Here is a 23179-nt window from a genome sequence, read left to right as displayed (position 1 = left end):
GACAGTCTTCATATCTGTCGGGGCCATTAACGACCTGGCAATGTCGAAGGTTCCCTTCCCGCAGGAACTCAGGAGGCATGCTCGTTTCTTCGCCTCGTCGGTAATGTCATGCGTTTCCAGATGGAACTCGAACCTGGATAGGTAGGAGTCCCAGTCTTCTGAGGAGGGTTCGAAGCACTCGAACTTCTGGCTTCCAGCCATCGTGGGAGACTTGGGCACCGGAGCTGGTGGCGCCTCCGCCGGTGTGGGGCAAACAAGCAAAGTCCAAAGCCAGTCCGAGGTTCAGCCGAGTAGGTCAAGCAGCACAGTTCAAACAAGTCCAAATCAGTTTACAAAGCCAGCATCAAACATACCATAAGTCGAAGTCCATAAATCAAACGAAGCCAGGGAAGCGCAGAGCCGAAGTCAGGGTCAAACAATGCCGAGTGTCAAGGAGCTGAAGTTCAAAAGCCGAGTAGCCGAGTAGCAAACTCTGGTGCCAGAACAACAAACTGTGGGAGCTATGCTCCTTTTAAACATAACCGGGCTAATGTAGCCACGCCTATTTACAAATAACAACCAATGAGATTGCTCAGTTAAGGACCAATGGGAGTCTTTCCCTCCCAGGGAATAGTACTGTTCTGATTGGTCGCTGTTACAAAGCAACCAATAGGAAGTTCGGTCAGAGGAGCCCTAGCTTGGCTCGAAGCTTAACATAGGAGTCTAATGAGGTGATTCATGTAATCGTTTCAATACATTACAATTATTTATCCTTATGGCAAACTTAATCCATCCTTTGACAATCAGTGGGGCATAAAAAGATTTTTTCTTTCTTCTCCTTGAGATGCCAATGAATATGACTGTAAACCAATGCTCCCCTTTGGATCCAGAATGAATATTTTCATGCCATTCATTTTCTCTTTAGGCATAAAGGTTATTAGTTGACCATCATGACCTGATTAACTTAGCTATTTTGTTTCAGATATTATGCTCTTCTGTACCATAGAAACAAACCAGCAAAGATAGAAACTCATACATTAATTCTTGGTGCACTGAAAATGTAATTTAAAAAAAACACACAAAAAACCTCGGTCAATAAACAACTAATTTTGAAAGGAATTTTGTTATTTTTATGTTAAAACATATGGGTGCACTTCTCCTAAGGTCCTCAGTTCTCAGGGTTCCCATTGGATCTAACCCATTCCCCCCTTTGTCTGTGGTCAACATGGATCAATGGGGGGGGGGATTCTCTATTTAATGTTTCAGTTATGTCCCTTGAAGCAACACAAAATATGGCAGAAAATCATCAGAAGGAAAATCCTGGAGTAAAGATAGGAACAAAGTTGGAATGTCATAGAAGAATAAGAACAAAGTTTGAATTCAGTGGCACTGTTAGGGCCAACACAAATTTAATTCTGGGTATTCATGAAAGCTTATACCCAGGATTAAACTTTGTAGATCTTAAAATTGCTGCTGGACTCAAATTTTGTTCTATTCCTTCAGACCAACATGGCTACCCACGTGAATCTACAGAAGAATAAGCTCATCCATATATATAAATAGTTCACTTCTGAAAGGAAAACCTTATTTTATTGTACTTTACTTTGTAGACTTCCTGTGAAATGTTGTTGTTGTTCAGTCGCACAGTCGAGTCCGACTCTTCGCGACCCCATGGACCAGGTCACGCCAGGCCCTCCTGTCTTCTGCTGTCCTCTGAAGCTCACTCAATTTCATGTTCGTTGCATCTATGACAGTGTCTAACCATGGTTTATAAGTTTTTAATATATAAACAAATACACAGAAAAGCCTGTGTTGTGGGTTTAAATAGTGCTGTAAGATGAAAGGGCGACATTTGCCTTTTTAAGGCTTTAAGTCATAGGGGCTGCGGTCGCACACACTAAATAATCCACTTTCAATCATCTTTCAATCCACTTTCCAACTGGATTTTGCCAGTTTACACAGTAAAAATCCAATCTGAAAGTGGATTATTTAGTGTGAGTGACTGCAGCTAGGAAATGGTTATTTAGAACAACTTTGAATTCCTGGTTCCCAGAAGGGCCAAAACCAGAACCAGAAACATAACTTTTTTAGAGGGTGAAAGCACTTCCACTGGGAGGTGACAGAAATTTTTATTTGGATAAAAACCATGCATGCCTGTGTAAACATGCATTTGTATAGCCCCAAGTATCTGCCATTAACCTTGGCAACTTCTTTGTATGTTCACAGTATCTTTGTAACTGCTGTTCTTTTCTCTACTGTCAAAATGCAGAATTTTTTTCTCAATTTTGTTTCAAGTATTCCTTTTTCTATTAGAGAATTGATGAGAGCTCCCTGCTATGGTTCATCACTTCTCTTTTTTTAAAAATGGATTTAGTTGGAGCAGTATTTATTGATCAGGCATTCTGTTTTGTCATTAAACATTGACAAAAGTAATGCAGATGTAATAATCCTCTCACTCTGACTAAAAGTATATTGGCTAATTTGATATGAGGTAAGCCTTCTCCCCTTAAATCAAATTTACAGTTTTAAAATCTAATTTAATCTGTTTGAAAAGGTCTTATTTGATACATGCAGCCAAGTTTCCATTACCTTTTAAAAATAACTTAATTTTACATGTTTGGTGTGTTTTAAACTATTTTTTTTTAATCATTAGTATCCTACTCAAGACAGACGTGTTCATGCTGGGTAAATAGCCTGACTTACTTCAAAGGTTTTTAAGCCTATAACAACATACCCAAAATTTACACTCTCAGAGATGTTAAATCTGTCTCGAAGGGGTTCAGTTTTAAAATGTATTTAGAAAATGTTTATGCTGCCTCTCCAGAGACCTGCTAGTAGTGGCTAACTGACCTTCATGTAGCCCAGAGTCTGAAGGGTTTCAATCCAAAAGCTGCTGAGAGGTTCAGAACTGTTTCCAGCACCTTCCTTCACCACTAGTCTCCAGATCAAGGATGTCTACCAGATCCATTGACAGTTTAATCCTAAACAGTTCAACTCAGAATCCAACTGAAGTCTAATCAATGGGGCTTATTCCTAGAGAAGTGGTTTTAGGATTGAAGCCTAAATCAGTGTGTCTTCCCAATCTTGCTTGAACCCTGATTGATATAGGTTAAGGACATTTGTTTCACTTAAGAAACCCTAGAGTAGTTTCAACAGGGTTTTGTAGATTATTATGCCCAAATATCTGAGATTAAAAATAGGAGTAAAGTTGTCAGTCAGATGGATCAAGATTAGGCTTGCCAACTCCAGGCTGGGAAATGCCTCAAGGTTTGGGGGGTGGAGCCTGGGAAGGGTGGGGTTTGGGGAGGGGAAAGAACTCAGTGGGCTATGGGGCCATGGAGACCACACTCCCTGATCTGTCATCTGGAGACCAGTTGTAATTCGGCAAGCCTGGGCAGCCCTAATCAAGATTCAGCGTTTTAAGGACAAGGAATACCACCAGCTCCTTCATAAAGACTGAGGCATCTCTTCCCCCTACAAAATATTATTTATGGTGAGGATTAGAATCGGAGGAATCACTTCTTGATCAGTCTTCAGCATTTACGGGGACAAAGGTCAGGAACCTCTGTCTGGAAACACTTCCCCAAAGATTCTGTTTGTTTCCTATAGCAACAAACCACTCATTGATCCATAACAAAATCCAAAACCAAAACCTATGTTATTAAAGTTATTAAAAGCAAACAAAACCACATAACACTGCAAGTTTTTGTGTTCTTCATAACATTAATCGGGCACCATGTGTCCACTTCTTTTTTTAAATAAACCAGTCTGATGAAGAGTTCTGGAGATATAAAGGATGAAAGGAGAATGGAAGAACAATGTAAGCAGCTTTGGATCCCTGCTAGTAAGAAAGGTGGGGTATAAATGAAGCAAATAAACAAAGGAATAAATTTTGAAGCATGCATGCATTTGTGTTCCTTTGATTAATTTTAAGAGTATTGCATGGATATTATTTTTGGCTAAAACAATGCTAATGGAAATTGATTCCACAAAATCAGGCAAGCAGAGCCCCCCCCCCCCCCCCCCCCCCGGGCTCCTCCACAGAATATAAGGCGTTAATGGGTGTAGCTTTATCAGAGAAATGCCTTGCATTTACAGTCAGGCATTGTTCTTGCACTGGACTGGACTGTACCACTGCAAAAGTACCTAGAAGACTACCTTCTTTGCCATGGTCAGAACCACAGGATAAGCCTTCAAATTAATTTGAAGCTGTGTTTGGTTAGATTCATCTCAGGTTTTCTGCTACATATTAGGCGGCACACCCCTAATGTGTACAGGGGCTACTGTAAACTCTTGGAGGATTGGTTACATTAGGGGTGTGTCGCCTAATATGCAAAAGAGTTCCTGCTACAAAAAGAGCCCTGGACCAGTATAGGTCTAGCAATCTTTCAGCCTCCTAAAGTTATACCACATTAATATTTGATAACAGAAAAGACACTCTGATTTTGTTTTTGCTTTCCGCTTACCTTTGTTTTATTGTCAAAGCAAGTGAATCCCAAAGCAAAGTCCACGGTGAAACACAAGCTTTCTCCTTGCCAGCTACACATATAGGTTTTAGACTGGAAACAGAAGAAAGATAAAATGTATTGTATGAGCAGCCATAACATATTTTTGGTTTGGCTGACATTCTCCAAGCTAATATGAACAAGAACAGATGACATGTATTAATATTGCCTTATGTTTAACCCAACAAGGGTTGTGACACATTCTTGTCCCCCAAACTCCCACAACCTTTCTGTTGCACTATACACACAATCATAAAAGATGGACAAAAGAGACTACACTTCTTGCAAATGTGCATGTGTGCCCATGCACAACAAAATTTTAGAAAGTTTGTTGTAGTCTATGACTTGGATCTAGTAATGCACAACCAGAAATATAAACACACTTGTACAATATCATGTACAACACCTAACACTTTCTTCTCCACATATTATAAGAAGTTGGTTGCACAAGATATTGTAATGCAAATGGGGATACAATAAGTATGACGTAACACAAGCATTTACTGTGATCTTTTTCTTGTATTTCTCCTAGTGCAATAACTCCAGATATAATTTCTACCTCCAGATTTAATTTCAAGAGGGTTTGATTGTTAGGGGTAGGGAAGGCGGCATGGCATGGCCCAGTCTCATCAGATCTGGGAAGCTAAGCAGGATCGGTACTTGGAAGGGAGACCACCAAGGAAGACCCTGCAGAGGAAGGCAATGGCAAACCACCTCTGCTTCTCACTTGCCTTGAAAGACCCTTGCTGGGGTCACCATAAGTTGGCTGTGACTTGACAGCACTTTACATACATGATTATTAGCATACAGATTGACAGGAAAAAACCCCTTTTCCCCGCTGACAAACACCCCACGTTAAAACCCCTAATTTTGTTGGACATAATGAAGCATAATTTCAAAAAGTAGAAGAATGAATAGGCTGCAAAGCAGTGGGAATAGGCTGCAAATTACAGTTAGGCATCCCAAGACGGACCAATTACGAAATGGGGTCGTGATATCAGTGGGTCCTTGTTCTGATTTGGACCTTTGTCCGGTCACGGCACTCAGTTCCTATTTGGCCCTGGGGGGAGGGGGGAGTGCAGGTCTCCTATTTCTTCATAAGGATGGATCGCCATTGACAAAATTTCAATTTTGGGCAATTACCAAGAGGGCTCTGGTAGCTTTGGGCCTTGGTAATTTCCAATTTGGCACTCATTCTTTTAGAATTGGGGCGGCTTCCACTGCTGCAGCTATGAGGTATCAGGGGCCTGACATTCAAAGAATTGGCAGGTGGAGGTCAGCACATTATAAGACGTATGTCCGGACCTGCAAAGTTTGAGCTGCTCCTTCAGTTTGTATAACAGGAGGGAGCATGCTGTTATGAGCCTGAGTGCTCTTTTGTTGTTCTCTGGTTAACCTAGTTTCTGTTTTAGGTGTTGCTGGTCGCCATGGGAAGAGCTGTTAAGGTTGCCAAGTGCAACCTACCTTACCGGCGGGGGACTCCAGCTTGGCTCCTGGCACATGCGCGCGCACGCAAAGCGCACGCGTGCTGCATGCACATCACAGGGAAGTGACGTCATGACGCCGGGCACGCTGGGGGCGGGGCCACGACCATACAAGGGAAAACCATAGAGTTTTCCCTTGTATGGCCATGGCCCCGCCCCCAGCATGCCCGGCGTCATGACGTCACTTCCCTGTGACGTGCACGCTGGGGCAGGGTTCCCCCCGGGGCCTGATTTCCTGGCGTCGGGGAACGGGCCTCTGGGGCGGGGGATTTCCACCCCCCGGGGGGATTTGGCAGCCCTAAGAGCCATGTGCTTATTTGTGGCCACAGCATGGTGTTCTGGGCCGCTCACTGGGCCAAGAGAACGACCATTGGATCCCAGTTGGGCTGCAGTGAGCAGGCAGAGGTCAAGTGGTGCGGCCGAAGAGGCATGCACTGGCTTAAGCTTATGCCGCTACTGTTTGAGGAGAGACGTGGTCCTCCTCCTGATGTGCTTGGTGGTAATCACTTGGGTCTGATGAAAGGTAAGGCCCTAGTCATTCAGGCCAAGGCGGATTTGGCAGACATTGTGGACCAGTGGCCTTGGGTGCAACTGGTCTTGTCTGTGATGTTACCGCACCAGGTTTGGCGTAGCCTAGGGGATCCTAGGTGCTTGGATTAGGCACGGCGGAATGCTAACTGGCAGTTTCCGAATCCCATGGAGGGTGGCTTGGGCATCTTTTTATTGCACCCTGATATATGGGTTGAGTTAACAGACCTGTATAGGGGGGACGGGGTGCACCTTTCTAACAAGGGCAGCAACATTTTTCTTACAGATCTGAGGTGAGGGGTCTTGGCGGTGCTGGATCACTCGGTGGGGGCCAAGGCCTAAGCAGAGGCTTGACCTTTGCTATGGCAGGGTAGCGCGATCAGGATGTGAAATGGTGAGCACCTGGGCATTGTTGTAAAGAACTAAAGGGACCTCCAGGAATGGCTTTCAGGCCTTTGTGACTCAAGGCCATGAAGGGGTGATTTTCCTTGGAAGAATCTGGCCAGGCTACCTTAGCAGGCCTTTGAGGCTTCTGGGGTGGTGGGCCAGGGGCTCTCTTGAATATGCCAAGCTGCTGGTTGAAAGCTACCTTCGGTGGCTTGAGATCGGGGCAGGTGCATCGCCCAGAAGGAAAGGAAGGTTGTCAGGAGTTGATACCTGTCATATTCCTCAGTACATTTTGGTAACCCCTCGCCAGTTGTTTCTTCATAAATTAATAAATAAAGTGGCCCTTGTTAAATCCATATTGGTGTCTGTCTCTTCATTCTAACTGAGGGGGCAATGGCTTGGATCCTAAGGCTTTTCCATTCGCAGAGGAGAGGAAGCAATTTTTGCCAATTTCCCATCTTCTGCTACAAAGTACCAGTCCCCTCCCCCCCCCACTGCCACCACTGTTTATTTGGGTCTTCTGACCCACAGGAGCACAATTTGGTGGACAAAGAATGCTGCATGGTGAGGGGGAAGTTGTCTTCCTGTAGCCCAACTCTGCTCCATCCTACTTTGGATCTGAACCAATGTGGGGCCTTGCCAGCAGCCTGGCTATGCAAGGCAGTTCATGAGCACGTCTTAGCCATGGTTTGTGAAATAAGCTGTGCTTTAAGCAAACAGGTTATTTGGATATTTGAATGCAACCATAGTTTGGTTCCCTTGCTGTATTTGTGGAAATAAAACACTGGAACAAAGGGGGTAGATCATGAAGATGAACGGCATTATAGAAAGAGGGGGGAGAAGGGATAGAAGACAAAGAAAATTGAGCTAGCCACACACTGAGGTTTTGCTTGGAAAGAAGACTACAAGACTACATGCCTAATGGTTTTCAACTGAACTGGGAGCAGCAGACTGGGAGACACAATTGGAAAAAAAATCTAGCCAGGGACTTATAAAATGCAATGTGAACACCATGGCTGTGGTCACACACACTAAATAATCCACTTTCAATGCATTTTCCAACTGGATTTCGCAAGTTCACACAGTAAAAATCCAGTTGGAAAGTGCACTGAAAGTGGATTGAAAGTAGATTATTTAGTGTGTGTGGCTGATTTGTCACAAGGAGCTGTGCTGCCGTTGTGCCTCCCTTTGCCCCATTTCCATTGGTCAATTTCTCACTCAAAGCCGCGCGGCCACATTTTGACCCACGGCTTTGCCCGATTTTCCCCGCGGTTTCGTGATCCTGTTTTTTGAGTATCACGAAACCGCGGGGAAAATCGGGTGAAGCCGCGGATCAAAATGTGGCTGTGCAGCATTGCGTGGGAAATTGACCAATGTATATTGGGCAAAGGGAGGCGCGACGGCGGCACAGCTCCTTGTGCAAAATCAGCCTGTGACTGCAGCCCATCACTCTGTTGCATGATCTTATGATGACCTGTAGGGGTTTCAAGATAAGGGATGTTCAGGGGTGGTTTGAGATTGCTTGCCTCTGCATAGGAACCCTGGTGTTCCTTGGTGGTCTCCCATTCAAATACTGACCCAGCCTGGCCCTGCTTGGCTTCCAAGATCTGATGAGATTGGGCTGTCCTGGGCTATCCAATGCAGTTGTGTGGTAAGGATGGGGCTCTCTGATTCAGGAATGTCCAGTACTTCAGGATTGCCATGCAAAACAACCACAAAGTAATCTGTCTGTTTGCATGTACAATTGCTGTATCCAAAAGCCTAAAGACTTCCCTATCAGGATAAGAAACTGAACTGAGAGTGAGAAAGTAATACAGATAACAAATTCTCAGACTGATTATAACAAGTTACATGAGCTACATATTTTGTGATAACTGTCTGATAACAATCTTGATCCTTTTATCCCCCTGCTTCCTTCTAAACTTATCCACTTTTTATCTAGCATCATTTGTTTCCTTTTTTCTTTGCTGCCTTGTTAAACGAGATGTCACTTCAGTCTGAATTACAATTGGGGAGTTAATTATGTAGCTCAGCTATCCCGCCTGCCACTAAAAATGTTAATTTGCTGCCATCTCCTTAAGTCTGGATGAAAATGTTTAAGGCACACAAAAACTCTCTCTCTCTTAAACAAAATTATTCAAACTCCACTTTTTTAGACTCTTGGATTAAATTCACTGAGGAATTAATGCTCCATGAACTTAATACCATTTTCTATATATGGATATGAAGCTGATTCAAAATGCAAATAAGCTGACACACATTGTCAGGAGTGTTCAGTAAACTACCATTACATCTCTATATAAAGGGTAGTGCTTTTAAAAGCTGTGGAATGCTGCATCATTTGCAAAAACCTGGATTTTCTCAAATAATCATGTTACACCATTTGAATCATGTTATATAATTTGAGTGCTATAAATGTAATTGTTTAAATAGTGAACTGGTGTGATTTTTTTACAACATAATATTCATTGATAAAGGATCATCCAGAGTCAGAGGGTTTTTTTTTAAAGCACCTTATGTTTCAGATATGCATATTTTATCTTTGAACAGGATTTGTACTCTTGGATAAATTTCAAGACATAACCTAAAAGCAATCAAACTGTGACTCCTGCTTTTAACTTTTTCAACCATGAAATCCACTTTAACCTAAACTTGCAGTATGCTGTGATGACCACTCACTTAAATGATTTTTTTAAAAAAAATGATTAGACAAATTCATGGCGGTCCAGCTGTTTGCCATAATGGCTAAAGAGAGTAACTATCTTCAGAGGCAGCATATCTCTGAATGTACAGTGGCTATTAGCCACAAGGTATAGATAGGGGCTCTGGGGCGAGTGATGCTCTGTCTTCTTGGTGCTTTGGGGGGGGGTCAACAATGGGAGGGCTTCTAATGTCCTGGCCCCACTGGTGGACCTCCTGATGGCACTGGTATTTCTGGCCACTGTGTGACACAGAGTGTTGGATGGGATGGGCCTTTGGCCTGATCCAACATTGGCGTCTCTTATGTTCTTATGTAATGCCAGTTACTAAAGTCAACAACAAAAGAGAGTTTTAGCATCTGTACCCCTACTTCTATGATTTGGGGGGCATCCAACTGGCCACCATGTTAAACAAGATGCTTGATAGAGGTGGACTGTTTTTCTGATCCATCAGCGTTGTTCTTATAGTACCCACTTCTGATATTTAACCATCTCTCAGTATTTCTCCTCTCTTCCTCTTAGCCTTTTATTTTCTCTTTTTTCATTTCTTCCTTTCTTTAAAATTGGTGTGTGTGTGTGTATTGGTGGGGAGATGCTACTCATTCAGGACACGATCTATCAATTGAAAAGCAAAGCTATGCAGCAGTCTAATTTTTACCAGGCACCAATCCAGTTCTACTTTAGATGCAAATATAACATTGTATATGCTCCCTTCTTTCAAATTGCTATGATGTATATATTCAGGTAAGAGTTACAGCCCTATTGAGAGTGTTAATGACTGTACACTTTTAGTATACTGTTACTCTCTCTGAATCGACAGCAGCAACCACTGTGCTGCATGGCCATCAATTTCATTTAAATTCTAGCTCCCAACCCTTGGCAGACCAGCTATGAATTCCTGACTAGACCTGATGTACCACAGAAAGGTGCTTAAAAAAAAGCAAATGGCTTCAGTTGACTTCTACTAAGTGAGCCAACCAAAACATTTCCAAGGTCATTATCAAAGGTGCCCTGGGGAAAAATTCAGATATTCCAAATGCAGCAATCAGTCAGACTGAGTCCATAGCTGTATCAGCACCTATCTCATCAACCTTTAGAGTGGTTTGTGTTGATACATGAAGGCCAAATACCTGCAGACTCTCTAAGGATGCTTGCAAAATTCTTTCCCCCCCAATTTCTCTCGAGTCTGTGTTTCTGAATTAATTGTTTTGGTCACCAATGAATTAGTGACCCACCATTATTTTTTTATTATATTCCCACATGCTGGTAACATTGCTAAGTGTGCAATTTAAACTTGCAACAGCTTTTTGTTCAATTACACATCTCCTTACTATTCACATTGATATATTCATTGATGTGAATGTGTATTCATGTGCACTGTTCTACACTGAAAAATAAAGTCCCAGTCTTCAGTATACATGATCACTTGTGTGTATGGGACACTTCGAAAGAAAAAAAGCTAATGAAACTACTGGAGGCAATCTGAGCATGTACCATATCAGAAAAAAATGAATTAGAAATTTTCTAGATGAATTCAGAAGACAGATAGAGCAGATGCAGGAAAGAGCCAGTGCATGGAAGAGTAATGAAGCTGGCTTATCTCCAGGATTCCCTGAATTTGCTCCACCCTTTCATGTGTTCATTTTATCACATCTGTCTGAGGGCCCCAGTGTGTAAACTTGCTATAAACTCAGTCCACTTCTTGTTTTTCACAGCAGTTGTTAACCAAAGGAAATGTTGATCAGTCATCTGATTCCTCATAGTGGGTTTCTATATACCTATTAAAGGCAGTGTTATAAGTATGCCTGCTTGATCAAAGGGTAAATCAATTTCAAACTCAGCCTCTATGAGCTTTAGTCGTGTTAATTTCATGCATCTTGCTGAAATTAATACACCAGAAAATGTTATCCTATATGCTTATTTTCATTTTTCTCTGAAATGGTAATAAGCCAGAGCTACAACGTATCCCTTCTATTGTTAGAAACCACCAAGCGTCATCGATCTAAACTGAACATGAAAGATACACAGAACAGTAGGAGTGGTTTTTATATCTCACTAGTAATAAGGCTGTTGTGGAAATAAATACAATGAGCTCTAGAAAGAGGCTCTGGGAGAGTGCCAAGGCCTTGGGCACTCAGCATCAATGTGCTGTGGTGACCTCAGCAGGGTATAATGACACAGAGTCCACCATTTTCTCCAGAGGAACTGATCTCTGCCATCTGGAGAGCAGTTGTAATTCTGAGTGATCTCCAGCCCTCACCTGGAGATTGGCAACAATTGTTACCCAGGAGGAAAAGTAGTCTATCTCTGCAATGGGGACCAAAGCAGCTTACATCATTTTTCTCTCCCCCTTTTGACTTGAACAACAACCCTGTGAGGTAGGTAAGGCTGAAAGTCTGTGACTGGTCCAAAATCACCCACTCAGCTTCTACAGCAAGAACCTGGATCTAGCAGACCCTGCTCTGAAGCACTGACTGCTACGCCTAGGGCAGCCAACCTCCAGGTGGAGCCTGAAGATCACCAGGTATCACAACTGATCTCCAGACAACAGATCTCTCCCCACTGGAAAAAATAACTGCTTTGGAAGGTGGGCTGTATGGCATTCTGTTCAGCTGAGGCCTCTCCCTTCCCCAAACCCTGGCTTCCATAGACTCTACCAGAAAATCTCCAGGAATCTACCTACCTGGAGCTGGCAACCCTAGTCAGGATTGTCTCCAATGAGTTCCTCACAAAGGCCTGCTAAGGGTTTCCTTTGTCTGAACCAAGCTAGGTTGGCTACCATGGCAAAATGGGCTCCAGTTTACAACTCAGCTGTTTGCCTCCCACCCTCATCCCGTGGGCGTATCTCACTCCTTAAATTCACTGCCACCATTGACGGAATCGCCACTGCCTTTTTAGAGAGACAGTGAGACACCTCTGGCCGAATCTACCTATTTGGAGAGGGAATCCCCAATCTTTGGGGGATCCCTGGAAAGTTGGCAACCCAAGGGTCTGGCCTTTCCTTGCTTCCCTGGGCTACCCCCTCCCTTTGGTATTGTGCAGAGCAGGGGAGACTATGTGGTCAGAGGACAACACAGATTATTAGCCCAAATTAAAGAATTTATTTAACTATTTACACAGTTATGGAGCACACACACACTCTAGGAGTAAGCACACACTATGAACCAACAGGCATAAATCAACAGGGGTTAAACGCAATCCTCTTTCCTTACACACAATACTCTATACCTCTGGAGGTTGTGGGCTCTCCTGTACTTAAATCTCTCTCTCTTGCCCAATAGAGCAGGGAAACTTCCATTCATTCCCCAGTCCAGCCGACTGTGGCTAAATTTCTGCTGCTCCCAGGAATGAAGACTGCCTTGGGGCAGTCCCTGTTTTCCCACACTTTTTGGCCTTGGGGCAGCTGGGAACTGTAGGCCAGCAGATGAGGAAGCCCCATTCAACCCAGTGAGTAATACCCCTGCAGGCCCTCTCTGGAACTACAGCGCAATTAAACCTGATGGGGGAACATTTTAAACAAAGAACCACAGCCATCTTATAAACTCCGGTAACTGCAATTTCATTACACCTACCAACAGCCACAGAGGGAAGAGTTATTCCCACACAGGAGGCAAGCAGGAGAAGTGTCTTCGTCAAGAGAGAAAGCCGTTCTGATAGGGCACAGTAGCTGAAGGGGGAGTGGGCGGGGAAGAGGAGCAGACCCAGCACTCAGAGTGAATACAATAGAGGGCACAGCAAGGTAAGAGTAAGAATAATAAACCAGAAATTGCTGCAAAAAGTTCAAACCATTACAAAACAATGAAAATGATAAATGAACATGTTGCTGATGTGGTAATCTCAAGGTTTCTTCTTTATTTCATAGGTAGAACATAGGTAGAAGACGAACAGCTCGAGTTTTTGAAGTTCGTTTCGGGGTCTTTATCAAAAATACCACTGTGTTGGAGTAATTATTCACAACATCCAATAACAGGAATATGAGGAATTTCAAGTTCCAAATGGCTATAGATAGCTCCTATATTAAATACTAGTTCCTTTACAACGGACAAACAGTCTTGAGATTACCACATCAGCAACATGTTCATTTATCATTTTCATTGTTTTGTAAGGGTTTGAACTTTTTGCAGCAATTTCTGGTTCATTATTCCAGCACTCAGAGTGACAGGTCAGGGAGACAAAGGCTGTGGGAGCGTGTGGAATGTTCAGAAAAGAGTCACATGAAAAGATGATTATATATAAGGAGAGATGTCTTATATGACTGCTTGACTTGAAGATCTATGCAAGAACACTGGCACAAGTATGTTTGTGATGGGCTCATCTTGTGGACAACCATTTCCCATTGCCCTCAAGAGCACACATTTATTGTACAAATATGTAAATATGCCCCTTTTCACTACTGTCTGTTTTTTATGTATTTTAAGTGAGCTTTTGGTTTTGCTTATTTTTTTTACAGTGTCCCCAATTTGGGTCTTTATGCTATTCAAACACAAGTTACACATATTATAGTTATTTTTACACCATTTCTTTGCAATTGATGCAAATGCATGTGTGAGTTTTCAAGGCAATGACTCCTCTGAATTTGTTTGTATGGTCTAGAAAAACTTGACTGCAGGTCTTGACTGAGTGGAGAGAGCCCCTGTCAGAAGCTGGAATTTAAAAATCAAAAGTGTGTTTACTAAATTCAGCATGAACTAGGGGTACATTCACAGAGACCTTCCCATTTACATGGTCTTCCCAAACTGCTTACTTTGGTATGGATTTTGCCTTCTGTGCCAATATGGTCAACTAATATGTGTAGCAATGCACCAAATCCAGTAGTTTATCCAAAAGATTACCATTAACTTTGGCGATAATGGTGTAGAAACATAGAGTTGGAAGGGATCTCCAGGGCCATCTAGTCCAACCCCCTGCACAATGCAGGAAATTCACAAATACCTCAACCCCCCAGTGACCCCTGTTCCATATAGTAATGTTACTACATCGTGTTGTCATTCTTTGAATTCATTCATTCAGGCCTTTTATATCTGATCAGTTAGAGGTCCAGAACCTGTTTTTAGCACTTTCTCAGCACATAGAGGCATGCAGTGGTACAATTAAGTAATTTTAGCCTCTGGATTTAATGATCTTATGCCTGCCCCCCACAGTACAGGGTCCACCCACTAAATAACTAAAGAATTGTAGCCTGTAAGCCTTGGCAAGAAGTCCAGTTGAACTTTTACTACAATAACCATGCACTGGATAGCTCTGGCTGAGCCTGGAAATTGTGAATATGAGAAGATTAAAGAAGCAAAATAGAATGGGTGGTTGCTGCCCATTAAAGGGTGGGGGGGTGGGAAAGAGAGAAGAAAGCAGGGAAAGGGGATGGATGCCAGGGAGGGGGAAAGGAAGCAGGGAGGGAGATACAGAAGAAAATGAGATACCACCTGCAATTCTCCGCAGGCCTGCAATTGTCAATGTATCTAACTCTCAACCTGTGGATACAGAAATTGACATGTCTATGGAGGTTTCAGGGAAAGGAAAGACGAAATAGTGGAGGAGGGAAAATGAGATGCCCCCCCAACTCCTTGTGAGTCCCCTCCCCACTTGTAGATATATATTTATTGGGCATTTTCCGTGTCAACTTTGGTGCTATGGAATAGGTTGTTACACTATGCATTGTGCCCTAAATCTCCCAGAATTCAGAAAAGTCTTTCTAGCAAAAGTTGGCCCCGGTCACACGAGAAGTTTTGGGCCGGTAGAGGGACGGATCGGGGGCGCAGCAAACGGGCGCGATCCCACAGCAACATCTGGGAAGCGTGCTGCGCCCGTTCCCAATCCGCTCCTTCCACCCAAAACCCTGCTGCAAAAATGAACCACCTACCGTGGTGGTTCATCCAAGACGTCCGCATCAAAGCCGGCCATGGGATCGCCGGCGCGTCCTTTAACCGGTGCATCCCCCGCTCCAGCCCAAACTGCGCATGCTCAGGCATGCGCAGTTCAGCAGCCTCCCCCTCCTGACTGTGACTTCCTCCCCGACAACTGATCGTGCCAGGGAGCAATGGCGCCGCGGCTAAGGGGATCCGTGGGATCCCGTCGCGGTGTCTCTATTTTGTTGTGGCTGTAATTTGCCGCACTTTGGCCGGTGTTTTCCCTGCCGTGTGGCAGGGACTATTGTTTTTCTGCACCTTAAATTATATGAACTGAGTTAAGAATTGGTGCCTACTTGGATATCAGGAATTTCTTGTTATTTTTGTGATACTTTATTTTAGTCAGTTGTTCTTTATTCTGATCCTTAGTTTTTTAAGCTGTCTCGTCCCTTTAGGAAGAAAGACAGGTTACTAGCTTTTAAAAATAAACTAAAAAAGTAAAAGTAAACTATAGATGTCTTTAGATAACAAGCATAGTATAGATTTAGTATAGATTTAACCTAGAATTCCCTTCACAATGTTTTTCTCAACAGTGTTATTTAGCCAGATCCTGTTACGCTGCTGGATGTAGCCTGGTGTTAATATGCATTCCTAGATATAGCTTGCTTTGCTCACTTGTTTCCCCCTCCCCCCCAATTCTCTCGCTGCCCATTACTCGGAAGCAAGTTCAATTTTCCCCACCTTTTCCTGCCAAAGTTTGACAGCAGTTAACTTAAAATCACCCAGTGAGATTCAAATGTTTTATCTTGATCCAATCCAAAGCCAGGACGTCCAAACCCCACCTACCCTGGGGATCTTCTGTCCATAAAAGAAGGACCCCAGGTGCTAGCAAGTTGTTCCTCAGATCCCCGGTCCAGATCTCTGCTGGTCAGAACTCTGGTTTCCTTCTGAGAACCCCCACTACACTCTGTGGGCTTTCCCCTCCCCTTGTCCTCATCACTCTGCTCTTTGAACCTCAGCCATGTCTGCCCCTGCACCTCTCCGGACTGCAAGCCCTGAATTTAAAGTTGTATGTCCTTTCCCTAAAACTTCCCAATTTCCTCCCTTCTACCTTTTATAAGTGTGCCCTCTTGTTGTGTGTGATTTAATTTATATACAGAGTACGTCATGCAAAATGCCGGCTTGGATGAATCACAAGACAGAATTAAGATTGCTGGGGAAAACATCAACAACCTCAGATATGCAGATGATACCACTATAATGGCAGAAAGTGAAGAGGACCTAAAGGGTCTCTTGCTGAGAGTGAAACAGGAGAGCACAAAAGTTGGCTTGAAACTCAACATCAAAAAAACTAAGATCATGGCATCCGGCCCCATCACTTCTTGGCAAATAGAAGGGGAAGTCTTGGAAGCAGTGACAGACTTCACGTTCCTGGGATCCAAGATCACTGCAGATGGTGACTGCAGCCATGAAATTAAAAGATACCTGCTCCTTGGGAGGAAAACTATGGCAAACGTAGACAGCATAATAAAAAGTAGAGACATTACACTGCCAACAAAAGTCTGCATAGTCAAAGCGATGGTATTCCCAGTAGTAATGTATGGCTGCGAGAGTTGGATCATAAGGAAGGCCGAGCACCGAAGAATAGATGCTTTTGAATTATGGTGCTGGAGAAGACTCTTGAGAGTCTCTTAGACTGCAAGGAGATCAAATCAGTCAATCTTAAAGGAAATCAAACCTGACTAATCCCTGGAAAGACAGATACTGAAGCTGAAGCTCAAATACTTCGGCCACAAAATGACATGAGAGTACTCACTGGAGAAGACCCAGATGCTGGGAAAGATTGAAGGTAATAAAAGAAGGGGACGGCAAAGGATGAGATGGTTAGACAGTGTTACCAATGCAATGAACATGAAATTGAGCAAACTCCAGAGGAAGGCAGAAGACAGACCTGGCGTGATGTGGTCCATGGGGTCACGAAGAGTCGGACTTGACTGTGTGACTGAACAACAACAGTGTGTGATTACTCAGTGAATTAGTTCTCAGATGCCTAGTGTAGGTTCTTTACATTTTTATTAGTTTTATTTTGTATACAATAAAGTTGTGCATTCATGTTCATAATGACTCTCTCATTCTCTTTCTTCATAATTTTATTTTGGAGTATCCCTAATGAGATCCTCAATAGTATAAGAGACTACAAGGTGTCACATTATTCCTTTCTGGAACCCTTTTAAAAGCTAATTTCCCCTTCTCTGGGTCCAGTTTGGGCAACAACATCTGGAATTTAATGTAATACTGTGATAAATATTGTTTAATGTTAGAGTTAAATGTATGCAGTAAAGGTGAAGGACTTGCACTGGTCGGTGGGGATTGGGAAGAGACTGTTGATATTTGGTGTGTTGTTTTTGCAGTTGATGAATAATCCAAAATAATTATTTAATGTTTCCATATGAGTATATGCAACACACATCCATGTGACTCTTAAAACTGTGAGTTTCTAAAATTAGACGTGAATTGAATTTAATGACATAACAAAAAATGACCACAAAAACTGGAAGTGTAATATGTTCCTATACATAATGAAAACAATCTAAGCCTTAATTGTGTAATTAAAGTCGCTCTTCTGGTAACAAACAGATAATTATCTTTTAATGACCCCATAAATCTAGCCTAATTTAACTGCTATTAATATCACACTTGAATTTATAGAGCCTGTTATTGAGAGTTTTTATTTTGTTTTGTTTTCCTAGGGATATGATCGAATATCTTTTTAAAAGAAGCATAATGTTACTTTATTTACTGCTCAAATTTAACATTTGCTGTACCAGCAGTAAAGTGCTAAAGATGAGTTGTATCTGTTACCAACTCTACAAGGTTGTAACACACCAAGTTGAACTGAAATGTGCTTTCCTCCAGAATAAGGGAGCAATATTTACTGATCCACTGGGGATTATTAGGAAGCGGATTGAAAACAAATTAGCAAGTACCATAATGCCCCTGTATAAATCTATGGTGCAGCCTCATTTGGAATACTGTGCACAGTTCTGGTCACCACACCCCCAAAAAGATATTATAGCATTGGAAAAGGTGCAGAAAAGGGCAACTAAAATGATTAAGGGGATGGAACACCTTCCCTATGAAGAAAGGTTAAAGATGTTAGGACTTCTTAGCTTGGAGAAATATCAATTGAGGAGTGACATGATAGAGGTTTACAAAATTATGCATGGGATAGAGAAAGCAGAGAAAGATGCATTTCCCCCCTTTCTCACAATATAAGAACTTGTGGGCACTCAATGAAATTAATGAGCAGTAGGCTTAGAATAGATAAAAGGAAGTAGTTCTTCATCCAAAGATTAATTAACATGTGGAATTCACCACAGGAAATGGTGGTGGCTACAAGCACAGACAGCTTCAAGAGCGGATTGGATAAACATATCAAGCAGAAGTCCATGAGTGACTAGCCACAACATATAGAAAACTACATCTGGAGCAGTAATGCTCTGTATTTTTGGTGCTTGGGGAGGCAACAGTGGGAGGGCTTCTGAAGTTCTGGCCCCACTTGTAGACCTCCTGTTGGCACCTAGGTTTTTGCCACTGTGTGACACAGAGTGTTGGAGTGGATGGGCCATTGGCCTGATCCAACATGGCTTCTCTTATGTTATGATGTTCTCTGCAGGGCTCCCCCAATCTCTTATCCTGCTGTTCCCGAGGTTCTCTCATCAACCAGAAGCAGCCTTTTGGGAATTTCGTGGGATACTGCACGTGTCAGGGCGAGGCAAGAAACTTCCATTCTATTGGCAGAAATACCTGTTATCTAGAATTCATTGTTTCATGAACTAGTGATAACCATTAGTTGACACAAGCTGCATGCAGACTGGCAGTTTGACCCGATATAGGCACATTTTACAAATGGATGAAATGGGCCCTGCCACACAGCCACATCTGTCAGGTGTTCCCAGGTATACTCACCCCGTCAGAGGATGACTTGGAGCCTGGTTAAAATTCCATCACCTGTGAAGTGGTGTTTTTGGTTTCTTGTGCATTCATTGTGCATGGTCGGATGTTTGGACACGGGGGAGCATGCGCAGAATGGATTTGGTAGTCTGAACCTGCAGATCCATTCTGCTGCTAGGGAGGTGGGTTTTTTTAAAAAATCCCTATATGCGCATGTGGGTGCATGCGCATGCTTGCACACTATGTGCACACATGGATTTTGGAAAAAAAATTTGCAGTTTGCTCCATGCCTGAGGCGCCACAATAATTTGGATGCTTTACCACGGGATGTCTCCATGGGTAACCAGCAGCAGGGTGTGCTGTGTGGCTGATATATCCCACTACACTTTAACCCGATTCAATTCGAGGCGGCACCATACCGTGCCAAGCTGCCAGTGTGATCACAGCCACAGTCTTAACAGAAAAGGTAGCCTTCACTCGACTTAAGTTCTATGAACTTGGCTATTAGCCATAATAGCTAAACAAGGAATTCCTTGTGCAGAGACAATATTCCTCTTATACCTTGATGCTGGAGACTAACAACTAGAGGTGGTAAGTTCCATCACACCTTTCTTGTTACATTTGTCAGGGGAATCTACATAACCAGTATGCATATAGCTGAAAAGACTTTCAATTTCATTCCACAACTGCTATTCATTATTTATAGGCCCCAAAGTGGCTTACACTAACTAAATCCAGCACATATATGGAAGAAGGTATTCGATATGTGGATGTGTTTTCATTCCATAAGTTGATGATACAGTACAGGTTTATTTATTTATTTAGATATTTATGTCCCATTTTTTTCTCCCAAAGGGAGCCAAAGCTGCTTACAATATTGTTCTTGTCTCCTCCTCATAACAATAACCCTGTGAGGTAGACTGGGCTAAGAGAGTGACTGGTCCAAGCTCATCCAGCCAGGTTCCAGCGCCGAGCGTGGATTCAAACCTGGATCTTCCAGAACTAGTCCTACACTCTAATCACTACATGACACTGGCTGTTATACCACACTTGTTCAATACTTTTCAGAGTTAGAAATTAGCTAGAACAAGCTGCAGGTGGACTCAGGATTTGACCTCCTGGTCTTATATACCCATCCAAAGATCAAGGTACCAGAGAAATTAATGAATAATTCTGAGCAAATTATCCTCTGTTACATTGATACAGCTCAAATACTAGTTCTATAGCCATTCAGTCCTTATGGTACTAACACACCGTTGCTCCTCCCCCTCTTCCAGCTGATATTTTTGTAGTGCTTCAACAGGATAATTCATTGGAACTAGGTTGTCTGAAAAGTCCAAAGTATGATGGAATTTTATGGTCATTATCCTTTAGACAAGCCACATAAGTTTATATTGCTGGCTATGGAGTCTGTTGCTTACTAGGTACCTTCAGATGAATTAGTTCTACAGAGATTCCCCTTTATCCCAACAGGAAAAAACTAGAATGGGGCTAAGTTCCACCTATGCACCTAACTATTTTTGTTAGAATATCAGAGTTGGTAATAGAACTTGAAATGTTTAAATTGTGTTTCCCTAACAATATCGTTACTAAGCACAAATAACTCAAAATATTGTGAGGGAAATAATTTAAACATTTCAAGTTCTATTTCTATATACTAAACATAAATAAGTACACAACTTTACTACTACAGGGGTATTCCATGGTGGTATTTGCTTTGACTGGCACTTGACCACAAGCTCTTCTGCTCAGTTGCTGCTCAGTGGTAGCTAGAGGTGTCCCCCAAATTCAGAGTCCCTTATCTCAGAGAGAATAGGCCCGGGTAGTCCATGATAGTCGCCTTCAATAAAAGTGAGCATTAAAAGCTCAATTTCTTTTCTTTTGGCTCAGATTGTATATTTGAATCAGAAAAGAGAGTCTGTTGCTCCATCTTCACTTTTGTGGTGGCTGCTACCATGGGTGATGAAAGCCAGTTGCTGGGCAACAAGAGATGGTCTTTCTTCTCCTTTATTCATTGTTCTCTCTTTGTTAATTGTGCTCTTCTAGCATCCTCCCCATTGACTTAGATGCATGATTCTCTTTGTGTGTGTGTGTATGTGTGTGTGTGTACGTCTTGAGAACTGATAACATGAACAATGGCATTTTATAACATACCAGTATTAATGTTTCTAAAGCATTTATAAGCATGTAGAGAAATATAACAGTTTTATTTTATAAAGGCTCCTTTATGGTTTGTTCTACTAGGTAACATGTAACAGTGGAAAACATCAGCAGGGGCATATAATTTAGCATTTGATGTGCTCCAAATGGGGTAGGCAGTTAAAAAAACATGATTAGTACAAGCCATGAAAATGAGATCAGCAACAGTACTCTGAAATAGACCTGCAGGGAACTGATATTTGTTCCAGTGAAGTTACAGGAAAAATACATTAGTCAAGATTGCTATGGATATAGCACTGCCACCTCAGTGTTTGCTCTGTATGAGAATTCAAATTAAGAAGTTCTGGAACATAAATTTAAACTTTCACATGTAAAGAAGTTCAAACAGGAAACCACTCCGTTAAAGATCATTTTTACATCAATCCACAGAAGTTCCTGTCATCAGTCACCACTAGCTTATTTGGTTGAACGGCTGAGATACATTGGCTCTTTAAAAAGTGCTTGCCAATATACTAAGTAACCACACTGCAAATAACTAAAATCATAGGAAATAAAACATGCTCACAAGGACAAGCAAGGAGTAGCTACGTTATCACTGTGGGTTTAAATGAGGCTGGGATTGTTCAAATACTGCTGATCCCATTGGGTGACCTCTTAAGTGCCATTTACACATTATAAAGTTCTCATGTTGTTGGGGAACACCACAAGGACTTTGTGTCACATGTGCAATAGGACTTTTTTGTCTCTCCAGACCAATGCTCCCTCTAAACTGTGGAATTTCGTGAGTAAAAATTCTACTTTGTGAGCTACTGGCATTAAAGTTGTGAGCAAGCAATTTGGCTGCTGCATAAATTAGTTTGCTCTGGAGCCATCCTTCTTGAGCCAAGACAAAAATGTGTGAGCTGGAGGCTAAAAAAACTGTGAGCTTTCTCACACTAACTCAGCTTAGAGGAAGCACTGCTCTGGACACACACAGGCTGTATTCTGTTTCAGACCACAGCATATAGGGAGAAGCAGCTCTAGCCTCTCCCCCCTGCTCATTTTGTGTCTGCAAGCCATCCACTAGAGCCACTATTGGCTCTGTTGTCAACATCATGTAACTTATGTGGCTACAGATAAGTTTCACAAAAGAACCAATAACAACTCCACTGGGTTTTTTGCAGAAATGAAAACAGCAGCGGGGAGAGGCTAAAGATAACTCTCCCTGCCTGCTCTGGTCTCAAGCAGGAAAGAGCCACTGTGCATCTGGGAGGCACAAAACTTCCATTGCACATATGATGTGTCTTTTCCCAACAAACATGAGGACTGTGTAATGTGTAGATGGATCCTCTGAGTGTCCACACTAATATCAGGTAGGAAGAGTTTATCTGCTGTAGTCACCTTTTAAATAATGAATAAAATCTTAGCTTAATGCAGTCTTGATTTCTGTGTCTTCCTTTTGGGGGTTGAGGACCAAATTATATACCAAATACAATGAATAATTGCAAGCAAATTGGAGAAAAAATATGTCACCTTTCCTCTTCTGAAAAGCTTTCAGGGCGGCCTACAAAAAAGGTCAAACAAGCAGAAAAGGAAACAAATCCAGCAACAAAAAAGTCCTCATTAAAAGCAGTCAAAAAAAAAAGGAAGCAGTAAAAATA

General features: G+C 42.4%; 1 protein-coding gene across 1 annotated transcript in view; it reads right to left on the bottom strand.

Moving 5' to 3' along the window:
• The window catches only part of SNTG2 (syntrophin gamma 2), a 321822-nt gene that overhangs the window by 12552 nt on the left and 286091 nt on the right, over window positions 1-23179 (bottom strand). Inside the window, exon 15 of the mRNA XM_015422984.1 lies at window positions 4446-4538. Coding sequence (XP_015278470.1) covers window positions 4446-4538 — 93 coding nt within the window. The remainder of the gene's footprint in view (window positions 1-4445; window positions 4539-23179) is intronic.

Source organism: Gekko japonicus, unplaced genomic scaffold (assembly GCF_001447785.1).
Source record: "Gekko japonicus isolate JY-2015 unplaced genomic scaffold, Gekko_japonicus_V1.1 scaffold465, whole genome shotgun sequence".
Taxonomy (NCBI): Eukaryota; Metazoa; Chordata; class Lepidosauria; order Squamata; family Gekkonidae; genus Gekko; species Gekko japonicus.
The sequence above is the reverse complement of the archived record's forward strand: the minus strand, read 5'-3'. Positions and strand labels throughout refer to the sequence as shown.